General features: G+C 36.0%; 1 protein-coding gene across 18 annotated transcripts in view; it reads left to right on the top strand.

Moving 5' to 3' along the window:
- Nucleotides 1–25,473, top strand: part of ROBO2 (roundabout guidance receptor 2) — a 1,287,372-nt gene that overhangs the window by 1,243,856 nt on the left and 18,043 nt on the right. For all 18 annotated transcript variants that reach the window (XM_036017926.1, XM_036017927.1, XM_036017925.1 and 15 more), the window contains 3 exons: nucleotides 4,167–4,323; nucleotides 12,155–12,415; nucleotides 16,790–16,995. In XM_036017926.1, coding sequence (XP_035873819.1) covers nucleotides 4,167–4,323; nucleotides 12,155–12,415; nucleotides 16,790–16,995 — 624 coding nt within the window. The remainder of the gene's footprint in view (nucleotides 1–4,166; nucleotides 4,324–12,154; nucleotides 12,416–16,789; nucleotides 16,996–25,473) is intronic.

The raw sequence follows: 25,473 nt of genomic DNA on the forward strand, positions 1-25,473 counted from the left end.
GTTAATCCTTCATAAAATATTCTGTATATGTTGATTGCCACCAAGTTTTAAAAGTTATCTTGTGAGTAATTGTAAGCAAAATATGATTCACAATAGTACTTACTTCTTTTTGAATTCATTAATCTCCTGAGTGACATTTATATATATCTGTGCATTATATTAACTACTTCATCTACATTTGAATACAAAATCACTTAAATCAGTGATAGAAAGCATTCTTTAGGAGGTGGAAGTGAATTGATTATTCCCTTTTTAATTCAGTTCAATTGAGTTCAATATTATGGAGTTTGTTTTATTCTTATAATCAAGAGTATGTTTTGTAAGGCTCAAATTTAGGATTAAACTGCCTTATATCTATCTAAGCATATCATAAGATTTCTTAATTTGTGCATGGTGATGAAACTAATTTAAAATAAATATAGTAATGAAGAAAATTTAATTTCAGAATTGCTTGAGTGAATTTCTCACCCTTTTAAAAGAAATTTTATATTTTGTTCAATATATATTACAAGCACTTCTGTTAACTATCACTATTTTTTATTAAAAATATAAAAGCAAGCGCCGCAGGTTCAATTCCCAGTCAGGGCACATGCCTGGGTTGCAGGCCACAGCCCCCAGCAACCGCACATTGATGTTTCTCTCTCTTTCTCCTCCCTTCCCTCTCTAAAAATAAATAAATAAAATCTTTAAAATATATATATATATATATAAAAGCAAACTCAAATCTTTCAAAAATCATTTGCATTATAATTACATATAATATATACATGTATATATAGCACAATGTGAGTGTCAATAACTAAGTCTTTTTATACAGCAGTACTTTTTAAATAGACTATAAGTTTAATTTGAAAATGAGCTGTTTTCATAATTTTCTTTACACACAAGTCATTTGTTCAGCATAAACAAATGTAAACCAAACCCAAATATTTGCATTTTACATTGAAGGGAGATGGTTCAAATATGTTTGCAAGTCATCAAAATACATTTTCCTAAAATTAAATTTGGGCACATCTCACTGTAAGATGCTTGAGAATCTTTGGTTGTTATTAACAGCAGCAAATTGTGGCTCACTTAGCTCAAGGTTTAGATCTCAGATAAAGGATGTAATTTCCTTAGTTTATATCATATGTCTACCACCATGCTAAGAGCCCTCCTGTCTTAGTTGTTGCTATAGGAGACAAACCATGTTGGTTGATAGTCCTACCAAGGCTGTCCACACTAAGAGAGCAGAAATTTTCCCCCAAAAGATGTATATGGACATGGGATGGAAAGCCCTCACAATGTCCTTCAATAAATCAGCTCTGTTTCCACAATACATTTTTAAGTCTGTTGCCTTGAGAGTCAATAATGGCTTTCTTGACCTTGGGTAAGGACTTCAACAGAGTTGGATTCAAGGCCCCGGAAATAGTAATTTCCACAAAAGCTGCGACACTTTAAATTGTTTTTTCTTACTGTGTGAATATGGACCACATAACACTCAGAAAGCATCTCTACTTTCTCATTTATAAAATAAAAATATAAGAACTCACTTATTTGTGTCACTCGTTTCTGGTGGTGAGCATGTAACATTTATAAAAGCACTAAGAAAAATGTAAAAGCATTGTACATATATAAATATAAGGAATAAAGGAAGCACAACTAAGGGAAAAGCTATGAAGAACACGTGGCCCAAACTATTCCTCTTTTAATTGTTGAAATATACCTCTGATACTGTAGGAAAAACCTGGCTCTTATTTGTGATGTGGGTGGTTTATCAGGAAACAAAATATTAAGGCTCATCCATTGTAAACAGAAAAGTTAGAGACCTGGATTCAAACAAGTTTATCTATCTTATTCAGAGAATCAGGGTATTTCTGAGATACTCTTTGGAATTGGAGGAATTGAATGTGACAAAGGCTATAGCAATGGGTAGAACCAGGTTTTTTTCCGAGACAAAGGCAATGGGAAAATAGTAATTATTGACATTTACTGGGCATTCTCCACACTCTGAGCCCTTTACATTCATTATCTCTTGAAATCTTCAAAATAGCCTGAAAAAGTAGAAACTGTATATCTACTTCACAGGTGTAGAAATTGAGATGGTATCTATTGATTAAATTATCACATAATTGAGAAACTAATCTTGAAATCCAGAGATCAAGCTCTTATCCTTGAAGCAGAAGATACCTGCCCTCCTTGCTCTAAATACCTTTCATTCTGCCAAAACCAAAGATAAATCAACAAACAAGTGCTGGTGTAGATGTGGAAAAAGGGGAAATCATATGTACTGTTGCTGGGAAGGCAGAGTGGTGCAGCCACTGTGGAAAGCAGTATGGAGATACCTCAGAAAATGTAAAATGGATCTGCCATTTGACCCAACGATCCCACTTCTGGGAATATATCTGAAGGAACACAAAACATCAATTCGAAAGAACATAAACTCCCCTATGTTCATTGGAACATTATTTACAATCACCAAGATATGGAAGCAGTCCAAGTGTCCATTAGTAGATGAGTGGATAAAACAATATGGGACATTTATACAATGGAATACTACTCAGCCATAAAAAAAGAAGAAAAACTTTACCCTTTGCAACAGTATGGATGAACCTGGAAAACATTATGCTAATTTAAATAAGCCAGTCAGAGAAAGACAAATACCATATGCTTTCATTCATATGAGGAATCAAATGAACAAATTGAACTAATAAGCAAAATGGAGACAGACTCATGGATGGAGAGCAGATGACAGCTTGTGGGAGGGGAGAAGTTAGGGGCAGAGGGATTGAGCAGAAAGTAAAAAAAGGACTCAGTGTCCACACGGACAACAGTGTGGTGATTGCTGAGGGGAGGGGGTATAAGGGGACTAAAGGGTAATATGAAAAAATATAGTAAAGATTAAATTTTTTTAAGTGAAAGCACTTTGCAGGGGTGCTCTTTACATAAGTGTTTATATGTGCACATTACCTAGGAAACAGACATAATTCTGTTCGTGTCAATAGTGCATATGTCCAGTTTAATAGTTTCATCATTCTGTGACACTCAAAGAAGTTGTTATGAAATCACATAACTTTCTGAATTGCCTGATGCAGATTAGTAGCTAGAAGAAAGGAGCCAAAGTAGACTTCTAGTGGTATCTCAATTGGTAGATAACCCTGATGCAAATATTTATTAAAACTTTTATTTCCAGAAAGAAGAAATCCAAGGAGTCAATACATTTTTTTTTGGAAGCACAGCTACAGGCCTAAGTGGGAGTGGTGGAAGTTCCTTAGGTTCCCCTTAATCATCCTTTCTCATTCTGCTCAAGAACTATTTTTCCTGCATCCCCCTGTGGTCCATTTATAAAGAAATTGTATATATTAATTTTTGGACTAGAAAAAGTTTGGCTGGCACTTTACAAATGATAAGTTTTATTTTATATTTTATTAAGCTCCTATAATTCCAGTATGGCCTATATGCTTTCTGCTCATGTTTGGTGCATGAAGTCATTTGTGTTACAATAGTACTGAAATTGATTACCGTATTTCCATTCATTCTCCTTCCTTTCTGGGATGTTAGGAAACATTATGCCTAAAATATCTGGGAGCTACTCCCACTATATGCAAAAATAATTGTGTTGTTCATTAGTTAAAAATTCCATGAAACATATTAGTGTGGAAGATTTACAACTTATCCTCTGGTGTAGTTGACTGATTTTTGTCAGTTATTTTTGAGAGAAAACCCTTATTCTCCTGGATTGATTAAACTGAGTAAACTCGAATGGAAAAGGTTAGCCTGTATCCTTAGACACTGCATTTGCCACAGAGATTATGCAAAAGAGCATTATATATGTACTAAAATCTGACATTTGAAAGAATTTGTTATGGCCCATTTTTTCATCTGATGATGAAAACATGGAGGCAACAGACGTGAATAATCCAATAAATCTGCTTTTCCTAAGGCAGCCATGTTTTGGGTTTATTCAACTGTGCAGTTAATACTTTGGGAAAGAGACAATGTCATTTTGATTATATCATTTCATTGTTTTTCTGATTATGCCATTTCACTTTTTTATAGCTTTTAACAACTACACCCCCTACTGATTCTGGTGTGCTGAGAGCATAAATATATCTTTCCATCTGATGTACTTTGTTTCTTCTGATATTTGGTATGTCTGAATAAATGCATTATTATATTACTTTCAGGTGGGAAAGGTGGAAAAAAGAAGAAAAATAAAAACTCTTCTAAACCGCAGAAAAACAATGGATCAACTTGGGCCAATGTCCCGCTACCTCCTCCCCCAGTCCAGCCACTTCCCGGTACAGAGCTGGAACACTATGCAGCCGGACAGCAAGAAAACGGGTAACAGTGTTTCACATCCTAATGCAACACCCAGGGCTTTGCTCCCCTCTCCATTGCGCACATATGTCTTTATCCTGTGTTCTCTTACTGTTTTTCCTGCCCTCTTGCCAGGCTTTTCACTACTTCTCCACGCTTTTATTGTTGACACCATCTATATATTTCATCTGATAAACACAACAAGGCACATACTGAGGACCTAGAATCCTTGGCCTTCAAGTGCCTTCGATTGTCTGCAATCATGATAATACAACCTCCATTTACAATGTTGCTTGTTAGTTTGAAAGCAAGTACCCACAGCTCTGTGAACTAAAGAACCACTCCTGAGAAGAGCTGAAAAAGGAATTAAAATAACCTTCTTCATCGTCTCTCACAGTTCTCTAATGACTTGATGTCTGGCCTTAGCAGGGCGCCCACTGTTGAGCTCCATCACAATGGGGTAATTGTAGGGACCTGGCCAGTGGGTAGAACTTTAATCACCAGCTTTGATGGGAACTTAGGAGCCTGAACAATAAAACAGCTTCAAGCCAATGCACAGTCTATGGCAAAACCTTTTTAAGTTAGAAAATTTCCTTTCAGGGCCTTTAAATATGACTAGTGCCCTTATTCTTTCCCAAACACTTCACAAGAGTCAGTTTTCTTCTGTTAGTTGTAGTGTTAATAGATTTTAAAACAGAAACACATTGATACAGCTTATTCTGTCATCCAAAAACAAATAAAATAACAAATCAAAAGAAATATACTGAGTCTATTTTTATTTTCTTTTATTTTAGTATTGGTAACTGCTCTATCTTCCTCTCAGTTTCCAAGGTCACCATTGCGTTAGAATAAAACTGAAAAATACAGAATAAAGAGTTTTTCTTTTTCCCAAGTTTCTTAATTTGGACATTTTTAGATATCAAAATACTAATATTAAACCTTTAATGAGACATTAAAATTCAGTCTATTTGAATAATGGTATATTTTCTGTATTGTTTCATGTAAAGATCACATGTACATACTTACATATTTTTCTCCATCTTCTTTTCTTTTTACATTACTGCTGTCTTTGAAGTCTCCAGATTGATTTTTCCATGTCACAGCACTTGCATCCATCAAAAGATCTTATTCGTCTTTTCTTCCAGTTAGGTAATACACATATGTACATGCAATGTACCCATTATATACACAGATATATAAGTACAGTTATACATATATACACATATACACATTTCTGTGTTTTTCTCTACATCTTTCTTTCCCTCCAAAGGGCTTCATTTGCTTCTATGGGATTATAGTTCCCATATATATGCATATCATTATTTTTTACTTTTAAAAAATAAGTTTACACTTGAAATAAGAAACTCACAGCACACCACATTTCTCTGACTTAAAAAAACTAATAAAACTCTGCATATGACCTAATGTCATTCCTATTGGTAAAATAAATGTGCCAGTGTTACAGGGCACATTGACCGTGTTTCTCCAGACAAAGAAACACCAGAGATGTATTCCACAGCAAAGAAATTGTACGGGGCTCAGAAATCTTCACTTTTAAAGGCTGTTCTCAGAAAGGGGGGAATGGAACTTGTAAACTGGGAAGAGAAACTAGTACTATTAAATATGTGTAAGCATGAAGTTTTGAATTCAGAGCACATGAAAACTGTCGACAACTTGGTATCTTTTTATTCTTTTCACACTAAGTCTACTTTAAAAATGCAAAGACTATAATAGTACCTGTTACCAATTGGGATGATACTTATTCATTCCAAATAATTGCTATACTTCTCACTTATTTTGTTGCCCAGCAGTAAAATTTGAAATATTCGTTTTTTAATAAAATAATACATGATGGTTTAGATACAAATTATTTTCAGAACATCATGATATAAAATTATTTGTAACTATTTGGGGAATGCAGATCATTTTAATATTCAGCCAGAATGCATTATATTAGAAAATCTTTTTTTCTAAAATATTTCTAAATATCCCTCTGATATTCTAAATGAGTAAAGAAAAATATTTGTTGATTATATGTATTCAAAATCTCTGGGCATGTATGTAGCTTTGTTCTAATTACCTTTGAGTTATTTGTCTTAAGTATTTGTGTTTCCTGAACAAATGTATCACTCTTTAACTGAAATAGTAGTTAAGTCTTAACCTATCAGTAAACTGACAACAAAATTTAACTTCCGTATTCTTTGAACTTTTTTTTTAAAGAGTACTTCAAAGTTCTTATTACAATAGTTTGTAATGAAAACACATTTAAAGTCAGTGTGATGAGAATAAGTTCAAATGAGTAGATTTTGGAAGGCTTTGCCCAAGTCTTTGTATTGTCTTCATATTTTTATGTTTTCTAATGTGTAACTTTGTAACACTGAAAAGGAAAGATGTTTTAACACTTCCTAAATTATTTATACTGAGGTTATTATTGAATTTTTACAGAAGACCTCTTCTGTAAAACTATATATATGCCTTGATTTGAAACTTATTCAGGTTAAAGAATTTCTTGAAATACAAACAAAAACTTTACAAGTCACCTTTTTGTTTTTAATAATTTTTATTTTGAATAATCAAGGATACTGAAATTTTACTTCATATGGTGATACATTGTTTTTGTTGCTTTTAACATATACTACTGACCTACATTCAACACATTTCTTTCCAAGTACATTAAAAGTACTAAGTGCAGTGTTAGAAAAGAAAGCCATGGAAATGAAAAAAACAAATACAAAATTAGTAAGGAAGGTCTTATCCCTGACCTAGGAAGCTCACAGGAGTGGGAAGCAGAGACCAGAAACCACACACACCATGCACACGACACACACATTATTTTGTGTGACAAGCCCTGGATGAGCAATGTATACACAATAATAATTTGTATACAGGAAGGGATAATCAAGTGTGCCAGGTAAGGCTGGGGTGATCCTGTAGAAGTTTAATTTTGAGATGAATGAATCTTGAATTATTTATTTACAAATAATAGTGTCCATAGTTGGGTGGTAGTTTCATGCCAGGCTCAGAGTCAGAAGCAAAAAGGACAAAGAAAGTGAGAAACAGTCTCTCACATAAAGTAACCTATGTGCCAGGATAGATTGTTAACCAATGACTACCAAGAAAAAGTTACTAATGTTGCCACTTGCTATACAGACAAAAAGAAAATTTTCTAGCCAAAGGCAAAAGAATAAAAATAAAATTAAAGAGGAGAAAATAAAGTGCTAGCCCTTTGGTACTGCCCACTCTTCCTTGGAAACCTCACCATATTCTAGTTAATGTTATTTGCCTTTTCTTTATTTTTGATTACTCTTTAAACTTATTCCTCTATTGTAGTACTTTCAGATTGCATTCTAGTTGTTTGTCTGTCTCTTTCCCCAACTGATAGCTTGTGTGTGAGGTTCACTGAGTTTGAAATGTGCACAGGGTAGGTGATAATCAGAGAAGGTGTCTTGAGGACAGTTCTGAAACCTTGTATGTGATATAAGGATTCCGACCTCTGGGTATAGATGATGCATCAGAGGACATGAGGCAGCCATAAAGAATGGTATATTGTAGCAGAATGGCTAATATCATGAAAATTATAAAAGAATAAAGGAAGGCAATTACAGTGGAGTGGAAGTACAGGGATAGATCTTGCAGGTACACCTAGCCAAGAATAATCACAATATCAAAAAGGTTGTATCTTGTTTTTCATTACAATGTTTAATATTGTTTCTAAGAATTTAGATATTATCAGTTTTCCCAACCCTTTCTTGGATCCCCCATGCCTACTGCACTAAATATCAAAATTATCAAGTCACTGTCCAAATGGAGAATGTATTTAATTTTTAAGTTGTAACATAGCAACAATAGTAAATGGTCTCCCATCAATATGCCTCTCTCAACTGGACAAAAATGTTTCAAATATATTCAGGGGCTTTTTTTTGCTATAAATATAATGTATTTTTAATATAATCCTAAAATGCTAGGAAGAACGTAGTAGTAGTTCAGAAGAAAACTGATGCTCTGCTTCGTACTACATTCAAAGACTGGCAAGCTTTTGTGGGTGTTGAACTTTATTGTATTTTATTAGTAATTTGGTATTTGTATTTGGCCTTTAACAAGTTAGTTCACATGCAACATTGATTTGTTGTCATCTTCCTCATTATTCATGGGCACGACAGGCAGTATGATGCCTCACACTTCACTGATAATAAGTCAAAGAACAAAAGCTTCTCTAGAAAAGGTTGCTGAAAAGAACTTCGGTTCAGCATTAGAAGCATTTTCATGGTCTTTTGTATGTTAAGTTGAAATTTCATCACTCAAGTGAGATACATATTCATAAATGTGAAGAAAACTCTAAAAACAGATCTACAATTTTCATAACATTTATAGAGACATCTGTTATCTGTTTCTCTCTTGCCCATCTTCAGAAATGGAATGGAATCTAATTATTTGTTGTTCTAGAGCAGATTAAGTCAGGAATAACACAGAGATGAGCAGTTAGTTACCCCCATCATACCATATGCACCAGGTCCAAAATTCCTTTCATCTGTTCTCTTATGTTCTCCTAGTCTTTCTTTCACTCCCTCTATTTCTGTTTTCCACTTCTTGCACAAGCCATTGACTAACATGAATCCATGGACTTTTCTCAACTTTGCTTATGTTTCATGGGGACACAGAGTTTGTTCACTTCTGTCCTAGATTATCTTTGTAGAAGACTAGAAAAATTGATGGAAAACACCCATTCTAGTTCAGTGAAATAGCTATTTAAATACTTTTTAGTCATGTAATACATTGTGGAATATATGTGTATGTGTGTATTCCAGAAGGTATCCAGCCATGTAACATGAACAATAGACACATTTATTGAAGACAGTACAAGATATAAGAAACATTGTACATAGGACTGTGACACCTCAGTCCCCTTCAAAGTAGGCACCTTGGGACCTCACACAGTTCTCTCAAAAGTCATCAGCTGCCCCATTGTATTTTCCTGAATCTCATCACCAGTCTGAAATCTCTTCCCTTCCAAAGGTGATTTTAGTTTTGGGCAAAGCCAGAAGTTGCAGGGTGCCAAATCTGACCTGTAAGGGGGCTAGTCTCCAGGTGACTTGATGTTTTGCCAAAAAACTCAGCACAAGATGTGATGCATGAGGGAGCATGTTGCCATGATGAAGCTACTGATCACCAGTTGCCCATAGCTATGGCCTTCTGAATCATCTGAATAGTTTCCACAGAGGAATGTTCAAGCTTATGCAAAATTTGATGCAGATTTGTTGCTCTACTCACTCAGTCATTTTGAATGCAATGGCCACACAGTACACATGCTCTTCAGTGGTGTCTATTGTCCCCACTGACTAGCACAGTGAAGTCATCATTGTTCCCACATACATTCCAGTCCACTCTCCTTGGCTGCCAGGTTACATCAATGTCATAGAAATGATTCTTGTTATAGTAACAATGGCTGGACTTTTTTCCAGACAGACCTTATATATGTAATAATTTAAAGTTAAACAAGTTAAGAGATGAACCCAAGCATTTTTATTAATGAAGCAATTTATATGTTTTCATTTTAAATCAATAAATATGTTTATCGCCTACTGTTTTTAAGATATTATGTTGTGTGGCCAAACAAAAATAATGCAGTTTCATAACTTTAATGATGAAAGGTTAACATGTGAAAGGTTAAATACTAAAATACTAAATACTATTTAGACAATAGTTAAAGAGTCCAACATTGGATATGGCATAAAACAATATATAATCAATTTTCAACTAAATGTGCAAAAATATTATCAGTAGATGTTTAGAAGAGTCATATATCAGTGCTATTTGGCCTCATGAGAGAAATCTTTATAAAATATATAGGATTTAGCCTGTAGCTTGAAGGATTTTTAAGATTAAAATAGGTGAAATTGAAGAAGTGCAGTTTATTTGAAATAACTTGAATTCTTTAGACAATGCACCAGGATGGAAAAGTACAAAAAGAGAAGAAAGCAAACCAATTTATTTTGAGTAGGAGATTCTTGTTGAAAAAACTGAAAAAAAATCTGAAAAGGTGGATTAAGATTTAGACATTTAATGGACACGAGAGTGAAGAGCAGTGAATATTTTATTCAAAAAATTCTAATGTTTTCATAGACCAACTTTTAAGTGGTATACAGGGTTGGTTAGAGTATTCATAAAACTAAAAACAAGAAATCCAAATGGCACAGTGGGTTACAAACATTTTACTCAACAGAATCTTTTCTTCAAATGAAATCTATGATCTTAAAGGTATAAAACAGGAAAAATGGCATTTTTTCAGAGCAATGTGTTTTCTCGGGTTGGTATTTATGTAGTCAATTAATGGGAACACTACTTCAACCAAGGGTACTCCCTAGTATATAAATTTTTTATTTGTAACATATTAAAATATGCTTGTTTATGCTAAAATATAGATGACATTTCTAAAATAATGTATCAATCAGAGATTCTGAAACAGTCTTCAGTTTGTAACACTTTGAGATAGAAGATTGTTCAGGTAGCTTCAACAAGAGCAGAAAATTGGACAGCCAAAGTTGATATCGTTTCCTGCACAAGACCTCGCAGTAACTATCCATCACCCACAGGCAAACTTCCAAACTCTTCATCAGAGCTGGTGAGGCCTGCTGTGAGCTGGCTCACCCTCCCTCCCGTCTCCTGCCTTGTCTGTGGCCAACCTTCATTTGCCAACTCTTGCCTGTCAGGGAACTACTTGAATTCTCCAAACACTTGAACTTTTTTCTTTCTCCAGACCACCACATGTGGTACTTAGAATATCCTCTTTTCCCGGGGTTGGCATAGCCTTGCACAACCTCAACGCCAGTTTCAGCTCCTCACTCTTTGCTCCTATAGTATTCAATGTTGTTGATTATTTCTTTGATATCAGTGTGCCCCATTAAATTCATGCTCTGTGAATAAATAGATCCTGTCACCTGACACATGATTGTTGAATGAAAGAATGACAAATCCTGTTTTTTTAATAGACTATATTTTTAGGTTAACAGTAAACTTGAGCAAATAGCACAGATTTTGCACATGCTCCCTGTCCTCACCCCCATGCATAGCCTCTGCTACTATCAACATCTCCCCACAAAGTGGTACATAGAAATGGCAATGATTTTGTGCCACAAGTAAAACTTTTAGAATTACTTTTTCTATATTCCCTACCCAGAGTCCCTAAAAATATGCTGTTTTTAAAAAAACACTTTTTCCTTTTTATATACATTTTAAAGGGCTAGGTTTTGAACATCTGTTTTATAACTTTTAGGTCTTGAAATATAGGGAGACATGAGTTTATACTAAGAAAATTGAGACTTATGAGAATCAAAGGGCTAATGAATAATTTTGTAGCATGAAGTCTTAATGATTAACATGTCTTATGGAATGAAAATTGGCATAGTTCTAGAATAAGAGTGAGTAAATTTCTCAGGCACTTCTCAAATGATCAACATAGGCATATTCTGTTGGTACACAAGCATGAACAGAAGAAAGCAGTTAAATCTACAAGTGCCAGATTAATTAATTGTCTTTAATTAGCACTTGATTTTTCCACATGAGTAACTTTGTTGGGAAGTTATTGCCTTTTGTAACTGTGGGGTAACAATTAAGTAATAAGATTCTTTAAAAGTAAATTGACATATATAAACAACAGATGTAATTATGATTAGAAATTAAGATAACAGCCAGGTGATTTATTATGGTAGCACCAACAATGTAAAATAGGAGGAAATAAACTGAGGGAACAGTTTAGATACTGTTGTTACTATTGTGGTTGTTTTTTTGTTGCCAGTATAATTGTCTGTATGCATGGGTGTATGTGCAAATGTGGGGTTTTTTTCTTATTTAATTGCAGCTATGACAGTGATAGCTGGTGCCCGCCATTACCAGTACAAACATACTTACACCAGGGTATGGAAGATGAACTGGAAGAAGATGACGATCGTGTCCCAACACCTCCTGTCCGAGGAGTGGCTTCTTCTCCTGCTATTTCCTTTGGACAGCAGTCCACAGCAACTCTGACTCCATCCCCACGGGAAGAGATGCAGCCCATGCTGCAGGCTCACCTGGATGAGTTGACAAGGGCCTATCAGTTTGACATCTCAAAGCAAACATGGTAAATATCCTCATTAGGTCAGGGGGGTCCTGTGGTTTCAAAACATGGATAGAGGAAATGTTCTTTCATACTAAATTCACAAGAGGTTCTCATGGAACTATACAGCTGGGGTTAGAAATTTTTTTGTACGACTTTTTAATCATATGGAGAAGGAAATTGATGGAAGAAATCTTAAATAATTTGAGCAAAGTCACATAACTCGTTAGAGTGAGTCGGAGCAAGAAGTTAGATCTGTTGAATTTCAGGCTAAAGTGCTTTTGGCTTTAGAATCTTTTCTAATTTATAGTTTAACTTCTAATTAGCTTATCCTTGAACTCACTTCCAATACCATAATAAAAAACTCCTTTTAGATTCTTTAGACTGTCTATAATTAATTCTGTATGTGGTTGTGAATATATAAATGTAAGCTTCTACAGATCACATATGATCAGTGTCAGCTACTAAAAGAGCTTCTTTGGGCTTAATTAAATAAGACAGGAAAAATGGTAATATTGGTAATAGTCAATGCATTAAAAACATAGAATAAATTACAAATCCCAGATTCCTTTATTTCTAATAAATGTATACACTTGCATAAGTAATAAATGGAAACCTTAGATATCCTATGAAAAATATGACGGAATACAAGTGGAAAACGATCCTCTTATTTGCTCTCTCTTCTCCCAAATAGAAACATGTAAGCTTGACTCTTGAAAACGATATCTTGATGTCATCCCTTTAATTATCTTCTGTTGATTTATACCAATTGCTTGAAGTTGGAGTAAATTTTTATGAAATAATATTTGCTTCTTTTTAATAGTTTCGACTACTGGGATAAGTTGATAATACAATGTCTTACTCAGTGCTAATGAACTATTTATTTAAAAAATACAGCTAAACATGTGCCATGGCTGGTGTGACTCAATTGTTTGGAGTGTCTTCCCATGCACTGTAAGGTCACAGGTTCAGTTCCTGGTCAGGGCATACACCTGGGTTGCGGCGTCAGTCCCAGTTGGGGTGTGTGTGGAAGGCAGCCAATCGATGTCTCTCTCTCTCCCTGTGCCTCACTGTCTCCCTTCCTCTCTCTCTAAAATCAATAAACATATCTTCAAGCAAGGATTTAAAAAATAATGAAATAAAAAATATATATATATAAATACAGCTAAATATGCAGAGATACTAAAACCAGAAATATTCACTTAAAGCACAGGTGGCAAACACAAGGCCCACAGGCCGAATCCTGCTCTGTACCTTGTATAATCTGGCCCTGTACCTTGTTTCTGCTGCATGGCAGTACTGAGCTCCTTGCCCGTAGTTAAAGAGCAGCTACATTTATACAGTCCTAAAATTATATTCGGCCCTTTGAAGGCAACCACGAGACTGATGTGGCCCCCGATGAAAATGAGTTTGACACCCTGACTTAAAACTTTTCACAAACGTATGTTCTTTTCTTAGAATTGGAGATTCTTGAACATTTTTCTCAATTATCAGATTTTTTAAAAAGATCAAAGACAACCTACTTTTAAACAGTGTTATTTTGCACCAGACTGCTTTATGAAACACCACTATTTAAGTTGAAGCCAGCTACTTTAAAACCCAGAAGATTCCCTTCCAGTTAACTTAATGAGCTGTGTGGTTTGGTTACTTAAAGCACAGATTCTAGGTCAGGGTTCTCAAATCGGACTGTGTTTTGGAATCACCAGGACAGCCTTAAACTACGTTGACAACAGGGTCTCCCCAAGGATATTCTGGTGGCCTGGTGTGGAATTGGACTGAGGGCAGCTGAGGCTGGGACCACTGCCGCTTCCACTGCTTACTAGTTGTATGACGCTGGTCAACTAGTTCCACATGCCTGGGTTCAGTTCCCCTTGGTGAGATGACGTTGGTAATAATAACTAGCTCACATAGGGAGTGAGGGCAGTCCCCAACAGCATCCTCAGGTTCAAGAGTTTGCTAGAAAAGCCACAGAACTCACAGAAAGCTGTTATAGTCAGTTATTATTATAGTGAAAAGGTACAGGTTAAAGCCAGCCAAGAAAAGAAATGCGTGCGACAGAGTCCAGACAAGTTCCAAAGACAGACCTTGCACTTGTCCTCTCACAGAGGAGTCATGGAAAGAGTTACTTTCCCAGTGCAATGTGTGACAATGCGCAAGCTGTGTTACCATCCAGGGAAGCTCACATGGACATGGTTGACCACCTGCATGGCCGACCTCCATCCCCAGCCCCTCCAGAAGGCAAGATGATACCTTGTGACTCAAAGACCCCCCCGCCAGTAAATCACATTAGACTTTCTAGAGGAGCCTAAAGCCTCCAAGTAAACAAAGATATTTTATTAGACACAACATTCTAGAACTTAGAGATTACCTTTCAGGAGCATGGGACAAGGCCTAACTTCTCTTTAAGCCAGGATAAGTGTATTAATGTAGATCACAGATTTTTTTGAGGATTAAATGAGTTTGCATTTGCATAGTACTTCATAAAGAATCTAGTTATAGTATAGCTGTTATTACTCAGATAGGCTTTGGTGTTCACCTGAATTGTTCACTGCTGTTTATTCCTACCCTTAAAAGAGTGCCCACTTAGTGAGTTCTCCATAAACATTTGCTAAATGAGTAAACAAATGAGTGCATCTCCATCTGTTTCAGAAACCCACAGAGCAGGCCATGCTTCTTTTCTCAGTGTGTTTCTCCACAGTCCACAGTCCTCCAGAATGTCATTGCTGACTCCTCGTGCTGGGAATATGAGACACCATGTGCTCACACAGGACCTTGCCCTTCTGGAATGGAAGCACCTCTCCTTCTGGGCTGCACAGCAACATCGCATGAGAAACATGTACAGAATAATAATTCCCAGGCTTTGGCTCCAGGGAAGTTGGAGTTGAGCTGTTCATATGGAGCCCTGAAGTGCCCAGCACAGTGCCTAGGAGATGCTTATGAACGTTATGTCCTCTCTGTATTTCAGTGTATCTCTTAATTTTGTCAAACTCAGGGAGTACATTTTTCACCCCTTAAAGTATCTCTGTTCCATCCAAAGGTGTCAGCAGTGATGTAGGGCTAAGATGTTAGCCTGTTTGTCCTTCCCAGGAGCAAAGTGTTTCCCCATTACAGGAAATGAATCATCTGTATAAATATATAAATATCAGCCTATATTCTCTTGCTCACCAGTTGGCTCACTACATCCTTGATTCATAAACAGAATTTGAGGCAACACTTACAGCAAGGTGTAGTTATCAACACTGAAGGCTTTTTGTAAAAGTAGTTAAAAAGCTTCCTGACTTTTCAAAGAATGAGCTGTGATGAATACAGAATAATAACATAGGGCCTCAAATTCCGAATCAATTAAATTAAAGATGTAGGCCTGATGATATGGAGATAAAAATGCGTAGCCCTTATTTTACATCTCCTTAAATAGCAGAGGTCTTTGAAATACTTTGTATCGTAGCAAAAGAAAGACAAAGTGTCAAAGCATTGTGGTACATTCACTCTCTAATGACAGTAGCAAATGCATTGTGTTTTCCTTTAGCATTTTATGGTTTAGAAGAAACTCTTCAATATGCGCAAAGTAAACCACTGGACCCCAGTGTCCAGCTCTACACTTTACTAACCATGTGATTTGAAACAAATCATTTAAATGGAACTTCACTTTAAATATTTGAAAAGAGAGTTTCATCTACTTTGCAAGGTTGGAATGAAAGTTATTCTTTCATCATGTTCTAAAGTCAGAAGGCTGAGATGAACCTTTTCTGCCATTCAGGTGTTTAATATGACTTTGGTGGGTGAGACAGACCCACAAATAAGTAGCTAAAATACAAAGAAATCATTCCTACTCTAAACCAGTTCAAAGTGAAAACAACTGTCCGCCTGACTCATGGATGGTGCAGGAAGATAGCCTTGTGGGGCAAGGAATGTGCTCCTGGTTGGAGGCAGGGGGACTGGTAGTAGGTCTTTATGTGGCATCATTTATTCATGAGGGCCAGCAGTCACACAGGTGACATGAGTTGAGTAGAAATTTGACACTAAACTGGAAACAAAATTATTATATTCTTTTTGGACATAAAAAAACCCAGTCAGCTTTAAATGGGTGATTGTGAAATACTTCTATTCCTCTTTGGAAGATTTATTTATACAAAATAGTGTTGGTTCTGTATTCTTTTTCTCTGTGTATCATCCCATGAACACCAAGTGAAGAGTGCGTCAGCCTATACTGTTGCTGCTGCTTTGGCGATCCTGTACTCATAGCACATTGCTTCAGCTAGAAGATGAGAAAAGACTGTGAACTCCAAAGTGAGGCGGTGGAAAACAAGAAATGAAAACTGATTACCAGAACATGCTGTTTAATTCTAATTCTAATTTTGTGGAATGCTGACAAACTTTTTTTTTCCATTTACATTCTAGGCACATTCAAAATAATAATCAACCTCCACAGCCTCCAGTTCCACCAATAGGTTACATGTCCGGAGCCTTGATTTCTGATTTGGAAACAGATGTTCCAGATGATGATGCTGATGATGAGGAGGAGGCTTTAGAAATCCCCAGACCCCTGAAAGTGCTAGAGCAGACACCTGGATCCAGTATGGACAACCTAGACAGCTCTGTGACAGGTAACAGGACTGTTTCAGTAGAAATAAAGCTGACCTATTTGTAACATTAACATGCATCAAAAATCAAATATTTTCTTATGTAAGATTTATTCTACTCCATCTATTTCTGTAACATTTTAAATAGGTTAATATTGAACCCAAAATTCAAAAAGGATTTGGAAATACTTTTGCTTTGCTGCAAAAATGATAAGAAAATTCATGAATTTTAAAGAGCTTTAAAGACATGAAAGAAAACTCAATTATATCCAGAGCTTTCATGAAAAGTTCACTCTACTAGGGCAACCAAGTCTATTATATAAAAACCTTGACTTTTAGAAATGATATATTTTGTATAACAGGAACAACATACAGAGTGAATACAATCTCAATATGCTTCTTGATATTTCACTTGGTAAAATCATTCATTGATGAAAATAAGCAAGTCTTCCGAATAAGTATTTCTAAGGGTGCATAGGTATTATTTGTAGAGTGGAGAAAATTTATAGGGTGATAAGTGACACATTTATGCATTTCATATTGTTGGATCAAGTAACTGCTTCTCTCTCCCTAGAAGCATATTTTTGCTGTTCACTCCTTTGACTTCCTCTTGCCTCACTCACCAGGTGAATCTAGCAGGATGGTTTCAGTACTGAAGCCTGCTTCCAAGGACTTAAATTTATCAAATTATATTGGAAAAATTTAAATTCGAATATATACTACTACGGAAAACAGTAAAAATTTAGTCTCTCTGTTTAAGTAGGTATCCATTCTTTGACACACATACACACACAAACATGCGTCTTGCATGGCTATACAGAACTACTACAAATGTTAAGCGTGCCTTTGCATGTGTAATGCCAGAGGTCAAGCTCAGGTGTCTTGATTACTCTTCCTGATAAGCTGAAAAATCCACGAGGAGGACTGGGTGGAATAGGCATTGCCATTGTTACGTACTCACATTATAGGGAGCCCTGATAACAGAGGGGCAGAGGGCAGACCAGCAGGACTGCACCTCCCTTAGTGGGAGACTTAATTTAAGGGGTCCCAGACAAAGGAGTCTTGTGTCCTACATGTGACTACCCCATGTAAAGAAAAGGTCAAGAAGCAGTCACAGAACAGGAGGCCACTCCCAAAAGGAGATAGGGAGAGTTATAACCCATTTCCAAAACAATACACTTTTCTTTTGGCGGGACAGCCGCTTTAATCACGGGTGGTGGAAGGAACCATGTCTTGAGCTACCCCACACATGTCATGGGGTCTTCTCAGAAAACCACCCACTTCGGTATTTACCTTGATGATGTCCTTTACATGAGGCATTGTTTCACAGTCCTACTTCACTCATTTTTGCAGCAACAGCTCCCCAGTTTGCACAGATTTTGCATTATGTGTTAGAGTTCAAAAAACACTGATGGAAAGTGCTTTATGGCAGTGATGGAGAAGCATGAGTGCCTATATTTTCCCTCTGCATCCCTTCCTGAAATATAAAATGTGTGATGCATGAGCCCACTTTTCAGTTTTTCTTCTTACATGGAGGGCTGTCTGCTTGCCAGGCTAATTAAGATTTAAGAACTGCAGATATACTGCTGTGATTTGAAATCCAGATCTAACTAAAGGTGGGAAAGCAAAAGTGTACATCTTTGAATGTGGAGTGCAAACTTGTTAGTACACTATTATGTTAAGCCCCTGTGCCTGAATTTCTAGCACAGTCTCCTTCAGGGTAAAATTCTGCATATTTTTGCATATCTCACTAATGATACTGAACTCTTTTCCATTAGGAATGCAGTAGAAAATTGCAATAGTAGCACAAAAATGTCAGCTGTAGCCTATGTAGTTCTTTTGTTAAATGTTATAATTTCAAAGACAAAAAATATATCTATGAATCAGACAAATGATATTTTTAGTTTTACATGCCCACCTGTTAGTAACATGTTAGGCTGTCTAATATGACTAGTTAAAACAATTTGCCTTTCTTCTTGTAGCTACTGTAGTGTTCATTCCAAATGCAGCTTTTATTGCTAAGAAAAGTCTGTTTTACTGCTTAATTCACTGCTTAATTACTGTCATATATAAAAACTTCTGGGTGTTTAGGTATGTATTCCATGATGGATTTATTCTATGAATAATACATCTCTAGTAAAACAAGTTGCAATCTACACAAAACTGGCCAAATAAAAAAACTTTCATTCTTTCCCTCTCTTTTTCTTTCTTTCTTTCTTCCTTCCCCTCTCTCTCTCTCTCTCTCCCTCCCTCCCTCTCTCCCTCCCTCCCTCCCTCTCTCCCTCTCTCCCTCTCCCTCTCCCTCTCTCTCCCAACCCTCCCCCTCTGGCTCTGAAATGATTTTTTTTGTGTGAAAGGTGTGATCAAAGATTTAATTTGCTTTGTAGGACAGTGTGATATAATGAAAGTAAATATATTTTCTCAAAAATGGTGTGTGTGTAGAGAGTGTGCAAGTGTGTATAGATGCGTGTGTGTGAAGACAGGGTTTGTGATTGATTATGTGTAAATTGAGCATGTGTGAGTGCATGTAGGTGTGTTTGAGTGTAAATAGGGTTGTGAGTATGTTAGAGTGTGTGTGTTGACATGTGTGTATGTGCACATGGTGATGGCCCTAAGGTAAGTGTATGTCAGGGCCAAATGTTATAGAAATCAACAATTGAAATGCTAATGAACATTATTCTGAGGCATTCATGTTTTCTTCAGACACTTAAGGCCACTGTAATGGTGCTAAATGAGCTGGGTCATAAAACAGACACTACCTCTACCTGTATTTTTATGTTTTTAAGATGGTGAGTACCTGCAGAGAGGACTCTGAATCTACCATAAATTTTTTTTGAGTTCTAAATTTGTGTGGTGTGAATATGTAAATTAGTCATTACTTTCACCTGAATTCTCTGTTAGAGATTTTCATTTTTATGAACCTAATGACCATATTTTATTAAATAGAACTAACAGTGATGTTCCATTCCCTGAAATCAACCAGAGTGGTATTCCAATTATAACGCAGAGATGGGCTACTAATCCTGTACATAAAATTATTCAGGATCTTGCTTGGATACATAACATTCCAACAGCAGCTATGTTAAGGAATATCAGCAGTTAACGAGGTATAGAGCCCATATTTGTAAAGAAATGAGTACATTAATTCCAAATATTTTCATAATGACTAAAAAATTTCTGAGGGACTTCTTAAATTCTGAGATAGTGGTTCATGAATGGCAAAGGCAAAGAAAAAGAAGAAAATACCAGTAGTTCCATACCTCGTGAACTCTGTGTCTTAGTCGGCTCTGGCTGTTACAACACAGTACCGTAGATGGGGTGACATAAACAACAAACACTTATTTCTCACAGTTCTGGAGGCTGGGAAGTACAAGATCAAAGTGATGGCAGCTGAGGCTTCTAGTGAGAACTCTCTTCCTGATTTGCAGACAACCGTCTTCTCTCTGTATTCCGCACAGGGCCACTAGAGAGAGGGCAAGCTCTCTGGCCTATTTTGTAAGGTCGCCAGTCCCATTGCAATGACCCCACACTCATGACTTCATCTAAATCTAATTGCCTCCAAAAGCCCCTCTTCTAAGTGCCATAACATTAAGGGTTAGGGCTTGAGTATATGAACTTTAAGGAGATTCCAACATTCAGTAATGGAAAACGTATTTGCAAAACTATTATTTATTAATTCCCACAGCAAACACTTGTTGAATGCCTGTGTCTTTCAACCATTTGGCTAAGGATTTAGATTCAATAATAATAACAACAATAATAGTAATTTTAACTTGCACATATATAACCCTTAGTAAGTGGAAAGCACTCTTATAAACAATGACCTGTTTTGTGTGTGTGTGTGCGTGTGTGTGCACGTGTGCATGCTTTAGTGAGCTATGACTGTTTCTTACATTTTAAAAAAGTTATACGAAAACAAGAAACAATCACAAACAGAGATCCTCATATGACAGAGAAAGCAAAGCCTAAAATATCTGGTAGCTGGCACTTTATCTAAAAAGTGTGCTGGTTCCTCTTCTAAAGTTTTAATATGTATTAACTCAGTTGATTATCAGAATACTACTTTTATTCTCTATTCTTTTTATTTTTCAGAATTGATAAATTCTTTTTATGTATTTTTAGTTACATTGATTGGGGTTACAGTGGTTAATTATAGAAGTTTCAAATACAGTTCTCTAATACATTATCTGAATATTGTATTGTGTCTTCACCACCCAAAGTATAGCCTTTTTCCACCGACATTCATCCCCCCTTTACCTTCTTTTACCTTCTCCCACCCCCTTCTCTCTTTGTTATTTTTATAGTCAAGGAGTTGAGTCACAGAGGAGTTTAAAGCCCTTTTCAATGTCACATACTTGGTAGAAGTTTCAAAATCAACCAGTCTTACTCTAAATAGGAGTTATCACAGCCCTGGCTGGCATAGCTCAGTGGATTGAGCGCGGGCTGGGAACCAAAGTGTCCCGGGTTCGATTCCCAGCCAGGGTACATTCCTGGGTTGCAGGCCAAAACCCCCAGCAACCGCACAGTGATGTTTCTCTCTCTCTCTCTCTCTCCTTCCCTTCCCTCTCTAAAAGTAAATAAATAAATAAAATCTTTAAAAAAAAAAAAAAAGAGGAGTTATCATAACCCCTGCTCTGGAAATGCCCAACTTTTTCTAATCTCTGGATGTGGCATATTATAGAGGAAAATGGTTTTCCAGCCTATTATTTAATATATGGCTCTCTCTCTCTCCCCCATCACTCCTTCCCTTCTCCACATATGCATAAATACAGCATATAACTTTAGCTCTGAAAACATTAGTTGTTGCCCCTATACACTTAACCAATATCAAAAATAATTTTTAGAAATACCTTTCATTTATTTTTCTCATATTTAGTTCTATATTCAATTATGGTGACTCATTCTAGCAAAACTCAGCCCTATCAACACTTTTTAAAGGAAATCTCATTTTTACTTTAATTTTTTATTATTTTAATAAAATAATAAATTTTAATTTATTTTTAATCTTTATTTTATTTTAATTATAAGTATAAATTTTATACTTATAATTTAACCTGTTTGCTTGTTTTAAGAAAAGATATAAAAATGCGTTGATCCCAGCACATCACACTCTGTTTTTGGCGAGAACATGAACACACAGGATATTTCTTCCTAAATGCCAAACCCACAGTTTGGTTAACAGGACAGGAAAGCCCTCAGTACTTCTTTCTATAACTTTTACAGTGGGAGTCAAGTATAAGTATTTCCTGAATTTAATGACTCCACCACAGGAAAACAGAAACAGAAGGCAACAGGCGGGGTGGCAGGAAGAAAATCTCGTGAGCATGGAGCCAAGATTTGAACTGCCTCAGTGATCACAAAAAGTGAGGCTGAGTGCTGGGAAGTGAAACAAAATTCCTGGACTGCCGGACCTCACATAAATACCACAGCTGAAAAGAAATTGTGACACTGTTTTTTCTGTATTTTATGTCTTTCGAGGTTTTTACTTGAACTCCCAACCCAGGTCATTTTGAAGTCAGTGAAACCTGGCAGCCTCACCATCCTACTGGACCACACAGGTTTTAGAAAACTGGCCACTTGAAAGTGTGACCTGATTCCTTATTTTTGTTGCAAAACACTTAAGGAAACTATTTCAATAGTAGGGAACTTTTAGAAATATTGCTGAAAATAATTAATTTTCATAGACTACCTCAACAGGTTTGATGTATTTATAATACATCTTTATAAGAAATTAAATATGAACTTCAATATGTAACACGTAAAAGGGGATATCATATATTCATCTTTTATCTGAGAGGAACAAGTTAACAGGTGGGAAATGTCCCAAGGAAGATCCTTTATAATTGCTTATGTTACTCCATATATATTCCATGTATCTTTTTCTCTGAGAAACAGCGTGGGATTGTTGCAGATTCAATATTTTTTAGTGAAAGAGGGAGTTCTAAAAATTAGACATGTTTTTCTACATCAAAGTAGAGGTCAGTATTTGGATTGCTTTGTCCAAAGAGACTGACAGTGGAAGATTTTATCTGACAGATCACATTTAATAGGGAGATTTTCTGGATTAAATGTCAGCTGAAAAAAACGGGAGCTAGCCAGTTTTTATACCTCATAAAACGGTGATGCAACAATTAGCAGGGTCATATTATAAAGCACAGACTTTACTATAGCGTAATGGATCTAAGGATAAGCATTTATCAGCAAAGAAGGATTTAGCATTAAATGACATGTAAATGAATTGATGACTGATCATAAATTAATTTTAGTGCAAAAGATGTAATAGAGACACAGCAAGATGCCACTTTATCGTGGTATTTTACTGCTCAGTAACATTTGAGCAACAACTTAATGTCCTGTATGCAGTTCTTTAACAGCTTGAACAAATTTGAAGGTTATTTTTGCCTTTCAGCAATTTTAAATCTGAGAAATTTGGAAAGATTGAAAACATAAACACAAATAAATTTGGCTGTGGCATAAATTTATTTTTTATTAAATGTCTAAATATGTGTTGATTATGTTTGGGGAGATACCATGTCAAATTCCTATGGGTTGCTTGTAATTCGTAAACATTCTCTATATGAGCTGTTTTACCTAGTGTCATTTTAAAGTTTACATTTACATTAACATTTATAAAAGAAAACCAATTAGTACAAAAAAATGCTCACCATGTCATTCATGAACCAATCTTTTCCAATAGTTCATGTGTGTGTGTATGCCCGTTTACATAAATCTACAGCTCATTTTTGATGTTTACCTCTGAAGAATGAAAAAGAATGGCAGCTACAGCAGGTGAAATTGTCCACCATGGCCGAATTTCTGTGGTGCACATCTCTTCAACTCTGAAGTCATCTACTTAGTTTCTTTGCTCTTACAGAGAGTAGGAAGGAAAGAAGAGCTGGTGTTCTTTCTATATTCACAAACCATCTCTTCCATTGCTACTCTCTCTTCCCAGGGAAGGGGAACAAACATCAGGGAAAACTTGATGTTTGGAGTCACGCAAACATGAGTGACTGCAATTTCCGAGGGCATGGCAAGGACTGTTAACAGTTTAGATAAATTCAGAGCAAGGACATAAAGGCAGGAAAGTAGTTGCTTTGTTTAGGGCTTGGCAAATTTGCATCTGGAGATCTTCACCCAGAGGGACTGGCCCTCACAGGGAGGTGAACAGGGTGCTTTTGACAAAGGCAAGCTAAACTTTCTGTTAAGATATCTCACATGGTGTCATCTCTTTAGAGACAGTGTATGGTATAGGATTTTTCCTAAACTTTACCTGTTTAGAGACTAAATATGTAAAAATGCTAAATCTTCAGGATAGAACCATACATGAAGCCAACTTGAACAGACAAAAAATAAATAAATTAAAAAATGCCCCCAACTGTTTCTTAGTTATAATTGAGAAAGGAGAATTTTAGAAAAGAGGGGAGGGGCTTTGTACATAAATATGGGTAAGTATGGGCAGAGAAGTAAGAAGAAAAAGTTGTCACTTAATGTGTCATTGCATAATGTAAATAAGATATTGATAAATATCAATATTCAAGTTATCAAAGCACAGTGAAGGCATATATAAATTAATATATGAGTTTCTCCTTTTGAGTAATTCTATCCCTGCTTTCTCCATTGCCTAATAATCTACCAGAGTTGGCTACATTTCTTATTTAATGTTGTCTAGGAGTTCTTATAAGCACATTTTTCTGTAACTAAAAGACAGTAATTTCTAGGAAATTATGTATGGAATAGAATCATATATAGAATTTATAGTGAATAATGAAAATGTTGAAGACATTTAATATGCCCGATGTTTGTTGGAATTTCTACTGTGTAGTGCTCCTGTACATGAGAAATGAAAATAAGTAAGAGATAGTTCCTAATCTCCAGAGTGTCATTGTTGAGTAGAGGTAATATATGTACATGCAACAAACTGTAGTTTGTAGAGGCCTGATATGCTACTGTACGAATACTGTTTGAAAAACATAGGAAGCAGAGAGGTCGATTCTCCTTTAGACAGCGTTGAAGGTGAGGTGGCATCAGGGTGATATCAGAGATGATATTGATTTGGACTTTAAAAGTTTGGCAGTGGCTAACAGAGTTAGTAACAGTCCAGAAGTGTGTAAGTAATGTTATATAGGTGAGGCAGTGGGACTACACAGGCTACAGAGGAAATTGGATCGGAAAGGTAGGCTGGGCTAGATACTGAAGGATCTCAAATAGCTATATTTAGTGTTTGGATGTGGCATTGGCAAACTAGGGAAGCCTTTGAATAGAGGAATGCACATGTGATAAATGTTTCAGAAAATTAATTCAGATAACAATAAAAAAGACAGAGGGACTAGAAGGAAATCAGCTAGGAATGAAATTGAAGATGAAGAAAAGGAGACACTTGTTTGGAGAGTGAGTTTCAAGTGGCTGACATAAATGTATGAGCAGATGTTCAGTAGACATTTAGAAATACAGAAACCGAGGGACCTGGACTGAGCTTTCACAGGCTTTAAAACTGTGCTTAGA

This window comes from Phyllostomus discolor, chromosome 2 (assembly GCF_004126475.2).
Source record: "Phyllostomus discolor isolate MPI-MPIP mPhyDis1 chromosome 2, mPhyDis1.pri.v3, whole genome shotgun sequence".
Lineage (NCBI taxonomy): Eukaryota > Metazoa > Chordata > Mammalia > Chiroptera > Phyllostomidae > Phyllostomus > Phyllostomus discolor.